This window comes from Bemisia tabaci, chromosome 9 (genome assembly GCF_918797505.1).
Source record: "Bemisia tabaci chromosome 9, PGI_BMITA_v3".
NCBI lineage: Eukaryota > Metazoa > Arthropoda > Insecta > Hemiptera > Aleyrodidae > Bemisia > Bemisia tabaci.
In genome coordinates, this window is record NC_092801.1 from 37,805,227 (window position 1) to 37,821,589 (window position 16,363).

At 41.9% G+C, this 16,363-nt stretch overlaps 1 protein-coding gene across 8 annotated transcripts in view; it reads right to left on the bottom strand.

Moving 5' to 3' along the window:
• Nucleotides 1-16,363, bottom strand: part of LOC109043926 (growth arrest-specific protein 2) — a 189,715-nt gene that overhangs the window by 17,163 nt on the left and 156,189 nt on the right. For 7 of the 8 annotated variants that reach the window (XM_072304500.1, XM_072304499.1, XM_072304502.1 and 4 more), the window contains one exon: nucleotides 10,685-11,030. In XM_072304500.1, the coding sequence (XP_072160601.1) occupies nucleotides 10,685-11,030 (346 nt within the window). Of the gene's footprint in view, nucleotides 1-10,684; nucleotides 11,031-15,482; nucleotides 15,623-16,363 lie in introns of those variants that run through there. The other variant, XM_019061290.2, reaches the window with a different exon arrangement.

Here is a 16,363-nt window from a genome sequence, read left to right on the forward strand (position 1 = left end):
AAGGTAAAGAAAATCAAAAGATTCCGAGTTGTTTGGATCCTTCCTGTTATCAATCTTCGTTTGTTTACGAGCCCGTCGTTTCCGATAGCCGATGCTCACTCGCGGACGCCCGGTGAATAAATTTCGCGAACTTTAACGCCTTTTTTCATCAAGAAAGAGTTAATTTCGGACGAAACCAAATGTTTCAACAAATTTCTCGTCAAATTTTACCACTAAATCACAATATAGTAATATACAGATAGAAACTTTCGCTAAATAAGCAAACCGGGCAGCAGCCATATTGTTCGGACTAACTCGGAATAAACCAAGGGTGGTCACCTGAGGTGTGACGTCAAAAATCGGCGTTCGCGCCACGGCCCGGATTCAAATAACGTTTTTGAGGGGCACGATTTTAAAATCGCATTTTCTCCCCTTAGCAATTTTTTTCAAAACTTTTTATTGTGCTCATCGTTTTTCTGGTGAAATTTTACATATAGTGCAATAGCTTTTAAGCCAATCCCTCACCAGCCGAACTGCCTCATTGGACGTATTTCTGTCAAACGGAACTACGTACATTGTGACGTGAGCCCTGTTATGTATATATTCTTACGGGTCTCAGGGCTCATGTCTTAATACACATAGTTCCGTTTCGCAAAAATACGTCAAATTTCTTCCACTCCATTACCGTCAAAAGTTCTGGGATTCCTGTAAGAGTTTTTCAAAAGTTCCCGAAAATGCAAAAAATCCGGAACATCTCGAGAGTGTCAAAATTTCCGAGAATTATTCAGGAACATCTCATAAGTTCCGGAATTCGGAACTAGTTCGGAACTAATGGGAGCCCTGAAAATATCCTGTCTTTTTATATTTTAGAGCACTAACACTGATTCTAAAATTCGAACCTAAGTCCAAACAACTCGTTTTGACACCCCAACTTGAAACCACGCGTTTGGTAACTCTTTTTCCGGCCACGCCTTGTCTCCGCCTCCATTTTATTCCCATTACCAGCGTTGTCAGATCGCAAGCATACCTCGATACCATGCATATGAGATCATGCGTTTTCTCGTTCGACTCGGCAACGCCGCCCAGTTTAATAATGCACCCGCACTTATTTCGTTTCCTCCTCGGAATGGCCGTGCCCTGCGCCGCACAATGGATCGAGGCAAAGAGAGAGCTCGGACAAAATTTGGAAACTTCAAACGCTTATAACTCCGTTTATACAAGACTTACAGGTTCTAAAAGTGGTTTCATTGGTTTCCTCGTAAAATTTTCTTCTAGAACCACCCCTTGAAGTTTAAAATATGATGAAAGAAACATCAGAACTTGCATTTTCAGTCAAAAATTTCATGTCCGACCTCTCTAATTGACTCGATCCACCGTGCGCCGGTGAGGGAGGCGCGTCCGATGATTGAGGAGTCGTAATTACCATTACCGGTCATTTGGCCGCTCATCATTTGTGATGAACGCCGCGAATAAAGAATCGAGTTGATGGACCGGATAATGGGTCAATGCACGCCCGGCTCCAGCCTAAATACTATGCACGTGAGTGAATTGAGTGATGCATGCTTTCGCGCGTCTGTTGTTCTTAAACAACGTTGAGAAAATAACAACACTCGGCTGTTAAAAATCCCTGCGCGAAATTCACGCTTCCTCAGTTGCTATTTTGATCACCTGGTATTCTGAGTGCATGGATCCAAGTCAGAGAAATTTTTCTCTGACTAGTTGGTTTTTAAATTTTATGTTAACCGTTGACCTAGTCTGGTACTTTTTAAATAATTGATTTTTCTGTTTGTTGACACCGTGATCGTTGACACCATGCTTAAGGCCCATTTTTTCGTTTTACTGCCTGAGCACAACGTCAACGATCGTTGACACCATGCAACGTTACCATCGGGGAGGGGCTTACATTTTGCACCCCTCGAGCATGTATCTCATCATCAGCAATTAAATTAGAAGCCGTCTTCATTAACGGCCCCCATCCTCAACATGACACAAGCGTAAGCGACGACTCCTCCATGTACAAGGGTCCTTAATTTATGGATAAAACACTCACGCGGACTCGGAGTTGAGGCAACGAACGGTGGCACCGATGGTTGATAGACGACACGTGTTACCTGTCACACCGCCTTTTGTTTTACATTCGAACACCTGAGCTAACGCCCATATCTCGATTTCTGCATGAGCCCTAGAAAGCATGGATTAGTAAGTGAAGCATAGCTCACGCAGAAACTAAAATACGGCCGTGCGTCAGAGGAGCGACGATCAGAGGGGTGTTAGAAAAATATAGAAAAACCCAAATGCGAGACCCACACTGAACTCGCGGCACACCCTGTCACATCCCTGTAATAGAGTTGGAACAATGGTTGCGCATACAGCCCACGGTCGAGTGATGCACAAGTCGCGTTGCCGCACTAAGATCGAAATTTCAAATTTTATCCGTTGTGATCGCAATTAGAGGGTGTCCTGAACTGCCGTGCTAAGGAAAAACGACGTATGAACATTTGAGAGTTGCCAAATTTCTCCGGATAAATCGTGTATTTTCGAGGAAAGTTCAGGATTTCAATGGTTATATTTCAATGTATGAAGTTGCACAATCCAACATTGCAAAGCTCCTGGTTCCTTTTTGCAAAATGCAATCCAAATGTACAAACAAGGTTATCATGCTGGAACAATGTCTGATTAATATTGCGTGCAGTGTCACCACTTTTCCATAAAAACAAAAACAAAATTCTAAACATAACCGCTGTTCTTTCCTTATTTCCCAGCTTTTTTATAAATTAGGCGACGCAGGTTCAAAATTGCTGCTCACGAGGAACCTCCGCCGCCTTCCGTCGAAAGATGGGTACTCGCCCGGCTAAGTGCAATGCGTTGCTTCCAAGTCACAAAAGCGTATTGTTCCAGAAGTGATTAATCATTAACCTCTTGGAGTCTGGGTCTACGTCTGTTTCTGATTGTTGTTTGGGTCGCGCTCGCGCAGATGCGGCCCTAATGCGCGGTAATCGTGCGTAATTTGTACTGCGGGTTGCGTCATTTCGGGCGCAGTCTAGACTCTCGGGGCACGTCAAAGAAGATGGGCTCAAGAACCGCGTGTGGGTTTTTCATTTGTCGCGCTTTGGAGACACATGCCACCAGCTTTTCTGCGACTCGAAAAAATTTCACTGATGAAGAAAACCTTCCTGCGGAATTTCCGCACGTAGTCAGTACTTCCGGACCGCCCTTCAATCACGCCTTCGGATTTCGCATTTCGGATCACCTTCAAAATTCAGTGATATTTGCGGGCTTTCCTCAAATTCTGGACTTGTAGACACCCTGAAAGCAGGCCCATTTGCACTGTTCAATAGTGCTGTACAACCAGGCGCGTCTAAGAGTGTTGTGACACAACGCATGGTAATTTATCTTCACTTGACCGGTGTAGGGAGTTACTCTCTCCCCACACGGTTCTCAATCACCCGACTATCGATTGTTTACTTAATTCAATTAATTCCATGTTTACGTCGCGCTCGGCTCGAATCATCCACATCAACGGTCATCGAAGCCGATAAATTAGGGCCGGCGTGTCGCGGGGAGAAGCCTCAATGTCACCGGTGGGAGTCTGCGGTGAGTGGTGAGTTTACGGTGATGCGCAACGCACACGTAGGTGCAGCGGTGCCAGAGACAAGAGACCCTCCACTAGTAACTTGGCTATGGTGGAAGCTTTTACTTTCGGGACTTCAGCATTCTACTGTTGACTTACCTACATGGTTGATGTTCAACAACGTGTTGGCAGTTTCGTTTCGCAAACAAGCCGAAAATGGCCGACGTTTGGGAAAGTTGTTTGGCTTATGACGTCATCCGAAGCTCATCATCGACCATGTAGGTAAGTCAACAGCCGAAAATAGGGTGATGACTGTTGCTCGCTCATAATTGTCCATAAGGAATTGTTGAAACCCCGAAAGTAAAAGCTTCCACCTGTCGCTAGGAGGCCAGTGGAGGGTCTCTTGTCTCTGAGCGGTGCGCACTGAGTGCCGTTAGTTAATGGTGTGAAGTCATTATTGACGTGGGGAGTTGTCTCACAGGCATAACCAAACTACAGGGTTACCACAAACTTTAGGAAATGAAATTGCCTGAAATTTCCCGGATTTCCCGGACACATTTGAGTAAAATTCCCTCACACTCACAATATTGAAGATACACTGGAAAAAAAACACATTGGATCTAGAGTCCAGACTCTTAAAAACATCGACAAGAAAAAGTGCTCTTGATTCAATCAGAATCTAGCTTAAATCAAGAACCAAGCCTCTTAATTAAAGTGGATTTCGTTTTGATTCAAGCAAAAATCCGATTGAATCAAGAGTATTTTCTCTTGTTAATGTTTTCAAGAGTCTGGACTCTAGATCAAATGTGGTTTTTTTCAAGTGTAAGCCATAAGGCCGAAAATACATAATTTGAAATAGTTTTCAGGTAAAACTTGTTGCTCTAAACGTCAAGTGCATTCTAGAAAGTTAATGAAGGAAAATTAACAATTATCCCCTGACATTTTTGTCATTTTCCCTGACAATGCCAGCACTGGGAAAAAAATAGCTTTGATTTAGAGTCCAGAAAAAACATTGACAAGTAAAAATACTCTTAATTCAATCGGACTTTTTGCTTGAATTAAAAGGAAATCCGTTTAAACCAAGAGGCTTGGCTCTTCGATTCAAGGAAAAATCGGATTGAATCATGAGTATTTTTTCTTTTCAAAGTTATCAAGGGTCTGGACTCAAGACCCAAGCGAATTTTTTTTCCAGTGAGGTTTTCCTTGATTTTTTATGATTCCCTGACATTTCCCGGTTTTCCCAGTTTTCCCGGTATTCCCTGGTTATGGCAACCCTGCAAACATCGATGTCAAGTTCAATAAATTGAAATCTGCTCTTTTGACCGTGGAAACACTGTTGAAAGTCGAGGAGTATAAAGTCGGTGCCGGAGTCTGTATGGCGCCCAAAAACCCCGAATGATTAATATGAAAACGAAGTGAAATTAGCACTGTAAAAGCGTATATCACTTCGCGAAGAGAGTACATTTCGCTTCGTATTCATATCACTCGGGGTTTCTGGGCGCTGTGAAGACTCTAGCGTAGAATTATGCTCCAATATTTTTTTTTTTTTTTTTTTTTTTTTTTTTTTTTTTTTTTTTGTACATTAAAATTTGACCGTCTGCGGGTTTAATGGGTGCATCGGCATTTCAAAGTAGGTTTTCTGAAAATTATTGACGGAAGATTACTCTTCGGTCCGCAAAAGCACGTTTGCTTCGACGATCGACGCATCAGTAATTAGTGGAAGTTCAGGGTACAGTTCGGAAGGTCAGATTTTAATTGTTCAAGGTAAGAATTATGTCTAATGAGGCCTCTTTGTGAGGAAACATTTTTTGCCTTCAAAATAAAGCACAGAATTTGCGCCACTTAACCATTCTCATTTCTCAACAACAAATATCTAGCTCTTTGATAGTCTTGCTTGTTGAAAATATACGTGAATATGATTTTTAAAAGTCAATTAAGGACGACTTATTTATTTAGGGTTATTACTTACTTATTATTGGGTGCGTTTTAACTGTTTTTCCTACTAGGGCTAAAAAGCTCCCCCTTTCACTCACCGTTATCCTCGCTTCAGCGACAAAATGTCAGATGAAAAGGGCAGGAAGAGGGGTGGAAAATAATCAGCACGGAGCGGAGCCTCTTTCTGTCTACTATTCCGCCGTGCTAAGGAAGAACGACGTAGGGCCATCAGGCGATGCCATATTTCCTTCGAAAAATCACGAATTTTCAGGACTATTTGTAAATATTTCTGCCGTGCTAAGGAAGAACTCCGTATGAACATTCGAGAGTTACCAAATTGCCTTCGATAAAATGTTCAGCTTTGAGGAAAGTTAAGAAAATATTCCCTAGAAATTTTTAATTTTCAGGACTGTTCGGTGAAATTACGAGCAAAATTAACTGACAATTTTGAGAAAAATATTTACAAACTTGACAGGAAATTTGTATTCTATCATAGGAAATTTGGCAACGCCTGAAGGTTCATACGGCGTTCTTCCTTAGCACGGGAGATTACTCCTCCAACTGCTCAAAAGACACCGTCCGTAATTTGGACTTCATTTTGCAATTTGGAACTATAAATTCTGGCTCCTCTGGAAAAACACTTATGTGCATAGGGAAACTAATGGCACATACATTGTTTTTTAACCGGGCTAGAATTTACAGTTCCAAATTGCAAAATGTAGTCCATTTGATCTGAGAGGACTGCAAATTGCAAGAAAAAATATTCATAACTTTCTTCAAAAGTAAATAACTTTTAAGGGGAGATTTGGCAACATTCGAACGTTCATACGGCGTTTTTACTTAGCACGGCAGTATCCGAGCAAGGAGAGAGTGATGGAAAAGCGACTAAATTCGTTGATGTCACGTCAGCCGTATGATTTTTCACGAGGCGGTTGACAGCATTAGTGGAATTACAGCTTAATCCCAGGTGAGTAGATTGGATAGAAACCATTTCTCACGACATGGGAATTACCGCACTGCGGATTAGCCCTCAGGGACAGGGGAGGGGGAGGTTGGTTATGGACTACGATAGGGAGAAGGAGGGTGGATAGTTGGGGCACAATCCACTATCCGCTGATTACACTCACCTGTTCATGGATCACGAACGCTAGGTCAGTGGTCTATCAAACCGCGGTAAGAAATTCTTAGCGAAAGGGCACCAAATAGATAAAGTATGGGAAAAGGGGGGGGGGTCTACTCTACCTTGCTAATGAAAAACGTCTTCACTGGAAAAAAACACATTGTATCTAGAGTCCAGACTCTTGAAAACATTGACAAGAAAAAATGGACCGCGTTTAACAGAAAGGAACCAAGCCACATCAGCTACTGCCAAAAACGCGGCTGTTTAATCTTTTACAAGAGAACATTTAAGCGGATTCCTTTGAAAATTTTAGGGATTTTGCTTCGTACTATGCAGAAAATCCACTGAAATTTGCACGAAAATCCGCACAACCGTCCTCATGTAAAAAATTCAATTGCCCACTTAAATTTGGCACTAGCTGATGTGGCTTGGTTCCTTTCTGTTTAACGCGGTCCAAATACTCTTGATTCAATCGGATTTTTGCTTGAATCAAAACGAAATCCGCATAAATTAAGAGGCTTGGTTCTTGACTTAAGCTAGATTCTGATTGAATCAAGAGTACTTTTTCTTGTCGATGTTTTTAAGAGTCTGGACTCTAGATCCAATGTGTTTTTTCTTCCAATGTTATAAACCTTCAGACGTAGCCAAATTTTCCTTGATAACGTCACAATTTGTAGTCTTTGAGAATAGTTTTCCTCCAGTTTTTCGGAGGATTTTATTCGCTATTTGATGTGATGGATCTGGAAATTTCAGGGTGAAATGGATTGCATTTTGCAAAAAGGAATCAAGAGCATTCAAATGCCGCTCAGATCGTGCAACTTTGCTTGCCTTGCAAATATATACAGATTATCTAAACACATGTTTTCTTTACTCCCAATAAACTATAACTTCAAGACGAAAATTACCTTTGTAAATTGTATTTTTTGCATGATTTCAGTAATTTTAATGAAATAATGTAAGTCACACAATCTTGGCAACATTGGAATGCTCTTAGTTCCTTTATGCAAAATGCGATCCAAATATTCCTAACATTTCTCAAAACTCGATTTTTGTCCGGAGAAATTTTGGTGACGTCCGAATGTCCAAACGTCGTTTTTACTTAGCACGGCAGTGCTCGTGCTGTATTCTCCACAGAAAAGACCATAGGAATCAAACTGTACTCTGTTTCACCAGAAAGCACGCTCCAACTCTGATGTTTTAATTAGTCATAGAATTGAAACATGTTTCTCCTTCATTTGACTAAGTAAACTACACCCGCTCACTTGTACCAAAATAGTGGTATCGCGATAAAGTTGGTATCAGCAGCCAAATAAGACTCAGTATGCACGGAAGAAGTCTCGGTCACGGATCATGCACTTACGTCTTATTCAAAAGGAATACGACCTAACAATGAGAGGAAAAAAGGGCAAAACTTTACTTGTGATTCGTGAAATTTCCTTCGATGAAATGTTTATTTATAAAGATATGTATATTTTCCCCTGAAATTTTCAGGAACTTTAGATGAAATTGCTAACAAAATTATCTGAAAAATTGGGAAGGATATACTCATAAGTTTACCAGGAAATTCGCGTTTTATCGAGGGAAATTTGGCAACTCTCGAATGTTCATACGGCGTTCTTCCTTAGCAAGGCAGCATAGTTTCCCGCTCAAGGTCAATGCCAAACTCGCAGATCGTTTCCCTGCGCCCTGCTCGACGTCGCAGGCGTTTTGGAGGGTGGCTTATAACAACCCTCTAAAAATATTCCTATCTTGCATACGACCCCTTGCGTGCATCTTACGGTTAGTTGCGTCACTGCACATATCCCTTGCAAGACGCATTCCTCGGGACCCCTCCCTGGGGATGCGCGTGACTCATCCCCCGCGATTGCGTCACAGGAAGCGAACCCTCGGGAAGGGCGGGGGAATCCCGGTGAGTCGAGAATCCCGTCTCCAGCCGCTATCGATCCCTTCGCGTTCCCGAACCCCGCGTTGCCAAACCGGAGCCTGAAATTTCTCTTTTTTTCGTTCGATTCTATAAAAAACTACATGTTTTTTCGCTCCAAAATGGCAACATTTTCGGAAATTATAATTGCTGGATTTAACGCTAAGACTTAAGGATTTTTTATTGGGGGGGATTTTTGGGGTTATTTCGACTCGACAGCGGTGCTAGGGATTGGGGTGATTCGGGCGCTGCCCCCCTGCCCCCTTCCCAAGTCGGCGTCGGCCCAATTGCCTCATGCTCCACTTACCCAGTGAGTCATTTCTCATCTCTTTATCAGATGCCGAGAGGATCTTTGACTTACCGCTTACGTCATAGCCATTTAAAGTGGTAGTAAACGAATGATGGAGTTGTGATTGATGCTCTATCGATGATGTTTCGATATTTTCACTGAGGGGAATCTTAATTCAGTATGGAAACTTGATAGCGAGCTAAGGTAAAGAAACTCTAAAGACTCTGTGATTTACATTACTTTTATTGGGGAAAATTGAAGAAAATCTTCACCAATTTTCATTCATATTGGTTGATACACATTGTCACAGTGTTACGAACGCGATTTTTTGGCCAACAGGGAAACCGTTTTAGGAAAAAATGTATACGACAAAACGTCTCTCTCTAATCAAAGAATCGACTCCTTCAACAGGGTTGCCACAGAATTTAGACAATTAAATTCCCTGACATTTCCCTGATTTTCCTGACACATTTCAGTGAAATTCCCTGACAATTTAAGATATGACCGGTGGTTAAAAAGACATGATTGAAAATAGTTTTCCGGCAAAATTTGTTCTTCGAAACCTTAAACCCATTCTAAAAAGTAAATAAAGGTGATTTAACAAATTTTCCCTGACATATTCGTCATTTTCCCTGACATTTCCCGGTTTTCCCTGACTTTTTCAAATTCCCTGACAATGGAGATGTTGCATGTGTGAAGAATTTGCGATATGACTGTTGATTCTTGTGTAAAAGTTTGCAAGAAACACGATGGTGCCACTGGTTTTCTCTGAAATCAACTCCCAAGCTCAAAAAAGCTCTCAAGTTGAGGCCAAACTGGAGGGGATATCCCACGCTACCCTGAGAGTCCACCTCTACATCAAGACAAACTCTCCATGCAAAGATAGGGAGCAAATACATTAGCAGGGTTGCCGTGTTTTCAGTTTTAGAGTCCCCAAATAAAGCGGCAACCCTGTCAATGTATTTGCTCCCTATCTTTGCATGGAGAGTTTGTCTTGATGTAGAAGTGGACTCTCAGGATAGCGTGGGATATCCCCTCCATTTTGGTCTCAACTTGAGGGTCTTTTTTGAGCTTAGGAGTTGATTTCAGAGAAAACCAGTGAGACCATCGTGTTTCTCGCAAACTTTTACGTAAGAATCAACAGTCAAATCGCAAATTTCTCACACATTCAACATCTCCATTCCTGGTTTTCCCCGTACAGTAGACTCTGGATTATCCGGATTAATTGGTGTCGGGTCCGATCCGGATGAAAAAGAAATCCGGATAATAATAGTAAACACAAACACCACCAACCAACACCACAGTATTCTTATTATGTATACATCATGTACATACCAACACGAATTTAAAAGGTGAACGCCAAACTGGACGACTCAATGGTGATTGTGAATGGTAGCCGACAACGATAAATTACAATACATCGATTAAAGCGCGCAATGCGTGAAGTATTCATGCAGTCTTGTAGCCGCTAATGTTCGTTTTAGGCTAACTAACCGACTGCACTGCGTTTGGCGTGATGCAAGAAGTATTTATGCAATCTAGTGTCGCTAATGCGTTCCACGCCGACCTCACCATTTGGCGCAATGCGTGAAGTATTCCTTCAGCCTTGCAGGCGCCAATATGCCTTGCGACCGCTTCTCCGCGGATCCGCTCACTTATCGGAATGCGTACGTAGTTACATGGTTGCAAAATCGATCCAGATAATCAAGAGTCCGGATAATACGAAGCCGGATAATCCAGAGTCTACTGCATTCCTTGACTGTGGCAACCCTGCTTCAATATTTGTACTTAATCCTGAGACATTTTGTAGAGCCCGTAACTTCTTTTTGAGTGAAGAAACTGGAGTGTGCGTTTTAGTATACGACTTACCCAAAGTCTTGTTGATCCAGTCGGCGAGATCCTCCTGGAGGGGGAGGAGCTGGCGGCTCTGGGAGGACACGATCCGGTCCTGGTAGAACTCGACGTACTCCTCCTCGGTCTCGGGGAGGCGGGCGCCGCCGTTGCAGGAGGCGGCGAGGCCCCACTCGTGGCCCAGGTGCCCGTTGCCCGAGGGGGAGGTGACGAGCGTGGTGGAGCAGCGCCACGCCGCCGCCGTCCCGGACGTCATCGTCGCCCTCACCCGCGTCCCCGACGTCGACGCGCAACGCTTCTCCGTCTCCGCAACCCCTCGCCGCTCACCCGAGCTGGGTCCGCCCCCGCTGAGCCGCGGCGCCACCTGAAACAAGAAACAAGAATAGAGAATTTGCAAGTGTCTGTTTTATGAATTTCGTGTTTAAGTGGAAACTACTGAGTGAACTGAACAAGAGGATACCTTTGGTTCATGAATTGAACAATTGGACGGGGTTAAACAGAAAGGAACCGAGCCACATCGGGATCGAACCGAGAAAAAGAGGTTGAAAGTTTGGCTCCTGCATAAGACTCAATGTAAAAAATTAACTTCAAGTTCAATTTCTGCAAAATTTGCTCCAACAAAAACTTTTAGTTTTTGGCGATAGATATTAGAGCAGTGGTTGAGTTCAAAACCACTCATAACTCAATTTTTTCCAAAATAAGGGTTGGTTCCTTTCTGCTTAACTCAGTCCAATTAATGGAGAAAATATGACAAAATGACCTAATCTGCTAAAATACATGTGTTCAAATGGAAAATGCCGCCAGATGACGTCACTAGGCGGTGCATTTTCTCACTTTTAAATCTATTTCTCTCCAATTTCCCACATCAGAAAAAAATTATGAAAGCTACTGCGAAATCAGCTCTTCAAGCACTCTCAGATGAAGCAATAAAAAATTTGCGTGCAAATTCTCCATTAGTTGCAAAGCCGAAAAAGGTAATCCGGTCCATGCATGATGCACTGAAAAAAAAAACTCCGGCCCTGGGGGCTGCTTATCCTATTGGTTGAAATGGTTGGCTCCTACGGACTAAGGTTGAGAATGATTGACTACCTTTAGTTGTATAGTCTCATGGGTTGTCGTTGGTTAGTCTATTATCTAGGTTCTTTGTCGAATGGAACGGGTGGTTCCCGGCTGCATAGACATACCGTCCGCATTTCGGGTTCAAAGGCCAAAAGTTCCGGACATAGAGCCCGGAGCAATCCAAGCAACGGCTCCAACACCCGGAACTTTTGGCCTCTGCATAGTCTTGTGTTTCACAATAAACGCACAATCAACGCTCTGCAATTGAGTAATAACTTTCCCTCGTTAAAATCGGTATTAAATCAATCCATTTATTTGCAATAATCAAATTCGAATCAAGCGGGATTATTGAACAACTCCCCTAAAATTCCCTCTGCCTTCGTTCAAGGTACGTTGTACCTCCTATTCAAGGGGAATGCTTTCGTAAAACTGAACAATCATTTATAAACGAATAACATTGCGTCAAGGCGGTATAGTTCGTTAGCCGCGATCGGCCGTGCTAAGGAAAAGCGCCGTATGCGCCATCAAGCGTTGCCAAGTTCCCTTCGAAAAACAACGAATTCTCGGGAAAATTTGTGAATATTTCTCCTCCAATTTTTCGGAGGATTTTGTTCAAAATTTGATCTAAAAAGTCTGAAAATTTTCAGATAGAATTTTCCTCAAAATTGTATATTTTCTGAGAGGAAATTTGGCAATATTCGAATGCTCATACGGCGTTTTTCCTCAAAACGGCAGCGATGCTGCCATGCTAAGGACAAACGCCGTATGAAACTTCGTTAGTTGCCAAATTTCCTTTGTTTAAATACTAATTTTCAGGAAAACTTGTGAATATGTTTTGTTCAATTTTTCAGAAAATTTTCCTTGTAATCGGATCTCTATCATCCGAAAATTTCAAGAGAAAATATTCATAACTCTCCTCCGAAATAAATCCTTTACTGAGGGAAATTTAGCAACTCTCGGGTGTTCATACGGCGTTTTTCCTTTAGCACGCAGGATGAATTCAGCACGGAAGTCGGGATGCTGATTTTGAGCTCCAATTCACGGCGGCTCCGATTCACTTTCGCGTTTATCCCCGACTTGGACTTATTCCTTTCCCTTTCTTCGCATCGGCTCCGCGAGACGGGAGACGCACATCACGTGGACCAACGATGCGTTAAATTCGATTTACACTCATCCACTGATCGCTTCACAGAAATCATGCAAGTGCTTCCCTCACCACTCCATGTTGCCAGCATCGGTAAAATAAGTAGACGTATTTCTGCATAACGGAACTATACTGCAGTGATAGCGAGGAGAGCATTAAGGTGATTCGATGGACGCCATATTTTGTGTCAGAACGGCATGCGATACATCGCATCAATTGGTTCCATTTTTTCGGCTACTCGTCATTTTTCTCCAATTTTGAGATCGCAATTCTGTTGTCAGGAGACTAAAGCACTCACTTATCAATTTTAACAAGGAAATTCAACGTAACAAAGGCGGTTTTTTTTTTTTCAGAGAGAAAACCACGCCTTTAGTAGGTTGAATTTCTTTGTTAAAATTGATAAGTGAGTGCTTTAGTCTCCTGACAACAGAATTGCGATCTCAAAATTGGAGGAAAATGACGAGTAGCTGAAATAATGGAACCAATTGATGCGATATATCGCATGCCGATCTGACACAAAATATGACGTCCATCGAATCACCTTAAGTGTCAAATTGTCGAAATCGAGTTTCCTTCAAAATTCGTTTCGTTTTACTCTGTTTTTCCCTTCGAAAATAGGTGCACGCAATCCTCATTCTTTCTCTTACTAGATACGAGAAAATTTGGCAGCAGTCTAATGACGCAACATCAAACGTCAGACGTTAAAGATGAGACGTCTGACGTCGTGGATTTACGAATCATCGAGCACGTTATTCGGATCGTTGCGTTTCCAATACTATTCACCACTCCCACCGGAGCACCATCCATCGTAAGCGGCAGGAAACGCGATGCACCAAAGATCACACACACACAGACTTGGGTGCGAAACAAGGCGAGTATTTTGGAGACCGCGTTCTTTCGGTTCTCTTTAGTATGCAAGTTGTAGTAAAAAGTTTAGTGTACAGCAAAAAAAAAGTTATGTTGATTTAACATCCTGGATGTAAAAAAAAAGTGCAAGAACTTGCAAAATGATGCACTGGAAAAAAAACACATTGGATCCAGAGACCAGACTCTTTAAAACATCGACAAGAAAAAGTACTCTTGATTTAATCAGAATCTAGCTTAAATCAAGAACCAAGCCTCTTAATTTGAGCGGATTTCGTTTTGATTTAAGCTTAAATCTGATTGAATCAAGAGTCCTTCTTCTTGTCAATGTTTTCAAGAGTCTGGACTCTAGATCCAATGTGTTTTTTTTTTTTCCAGTGTGCGCAAAACTCTCAAAATGATGAATTAACCGCTGCTGCAGTTACTTTAGCAATGTCAAGATGTAAAACTAACTGCTGTACCGAGTAATGCAGTATTTTGTAAGTTCTCGCACAATTTTTTTACATCTAGAATGTTAAATCACACTTTTTTTTGGTGTAGGACTGGACTACATAGTGCAGCGCCTAAAAAAAGAGGGACGCTGTATATAAGTCTGCCAGAAAAAATAATGCAGCCTTATCCGACAATGTTGAAAATTTTGGAGTGAAATTCTGTGCCGGAGTCTATACAGCAACCAAAACCCCGAGAGATGTGAATGCGGAGCGAAATCTGTTCTCCTCACAGAGTGAAACACACTATTACGGAGTGGTGTTAACTCTTTTTGTGGAGTGTCATACGCATTTATGGTGCTAATTTCACGTCGCATTCACACATTCACATCACTGGGTTTTTGGGTGCTGGTTAGACTTGGGCACCAAATTCCCTTCGTGATTTGTAACAATGTGCGGTTTCATAAAACTCTATGTACAATATTTGAATCTGTGAGAATGAAAACACCACTCGGAAACTTAAAAATGCCCGAAATTTCTTTGGAAATGCTCAATTTTCATAGAAATCATGGAAATCGGCGCATCTTTGTCAACTTGGGCCTTTAGAGTGCCCCAAAGTACGTGTTTTTGAGCACCAAAAATCCTTTTCTGAGACCAACTTCCTCCCCATACTGCACCGTTTTTTGTGTCTCTTTAACGTTATAAGTTTCCGAGTGTGTCTTCATTCTCACTGATTAATTCATGCCTCCAGATGCTTTATTTTATAAGTCCCTAAAAATTAGACTTGTCAGTCAAAATTGATTCCTTTAATTTTTCGATTAAGTTAGATTACTTCAGTAATGAACTTGTGAGCAGAAAAAAGGCACTTTACGGAGGGGCCCTGGTCCGCCACTTCCTCCCTGATTAGGCGAGGCCTTGCACATGAAGGGTTGCAGGGGTTGAAGGGACCCCTCTGAACAGGAATGCGAGAACCCCCAGAATCTCTCCGACTTCCGCCGATAAGGGTGGAGATGAGAGAGATAGCTGCAGTTTCCTGCCGATGCATGCAAATAAATCTGAATTGGCTTAAATTTGTATAGACAAGCTTGAAGGCAAACAGGCTTCAAAGTTGATGGCGCAGTAATTTCATTTACGAATGATTGATCGAAACTTGAATTAATTGCGAAAATTGGTCTTCTTCATCGGAAATTGCATTTACTGGGTGATAGAATATGCTACAGTCACTATTCGAGGAGATACTTCCAAAAATGGACGTGCATAAACGAGTAAAGTGCCGAATATGATTAAGAATGCGATTAAAAAACTTACACAAACAACTTACACAAAATCTAACAGTGAGTCCTTTTCGTCTACCCATTGCTTAAAAATAATATTCCAGTTTATATATGACCGCAAAGAAACACAACAAGAAACACACGCGAATATTTTATTTTTATTTGAATTAGAGATCAATAGAATTATATCTCTTATTTATTCATTTATTGACCGTTCGTTTGGCAATTTCATATTTTAGAATCAAAGTGGAACTAATTGAATACAGCCGTTTTGAATGTAGAAGGGGGAGGGGATTAATTCTGCGCGAGAATAAAAAAAAATTCTGGGCGCACAGAAAATGGGACATAAAAGCGGCGTGGGATCGCTTCAAGAATAAATGGACTACATTTTGCAATTTGGAACTATAAATTCTGGCTCATCTGAAAAAACACTTATGTGCATAGGGAAACTAATGGCACATACGCTGTTTTTAAACCGGGCTAGAATTTAAAGTTCCAAATTGCAAAATGCAGTCCAAATACGGATACGTACAGGAAAAAAACTAGATTTTTGCGACCGACTTCACTTAAAATTCTCTCGGAAGGAAAATACGACGAACGGATAGGGAAAGGAAAACTTCCCTAGAATTTTACACGCGCGAGTGGCGAGACAGAAGCTGCGTCGGAACGCACTCCACACTTTTGCCTTCATTGACTGAAACTAAGACGAGACCAACGGTGGGATTTTCAAAACAACGGAAAACGACTGAAATCAAAATGACAGTTGCATTGAAGTTGAAGGTATCAAAGCACATCCGATTGCCACTCCCTCTTTTCCCGGCGTTGTTGTCAAATAAATTATTTTTTTTTCCTGATTAGTAACGATTGCAGTATCGATGGTGAAAATGAGGAAACGCACTTGATTACGCTGTTTCAAAATATTCACCAT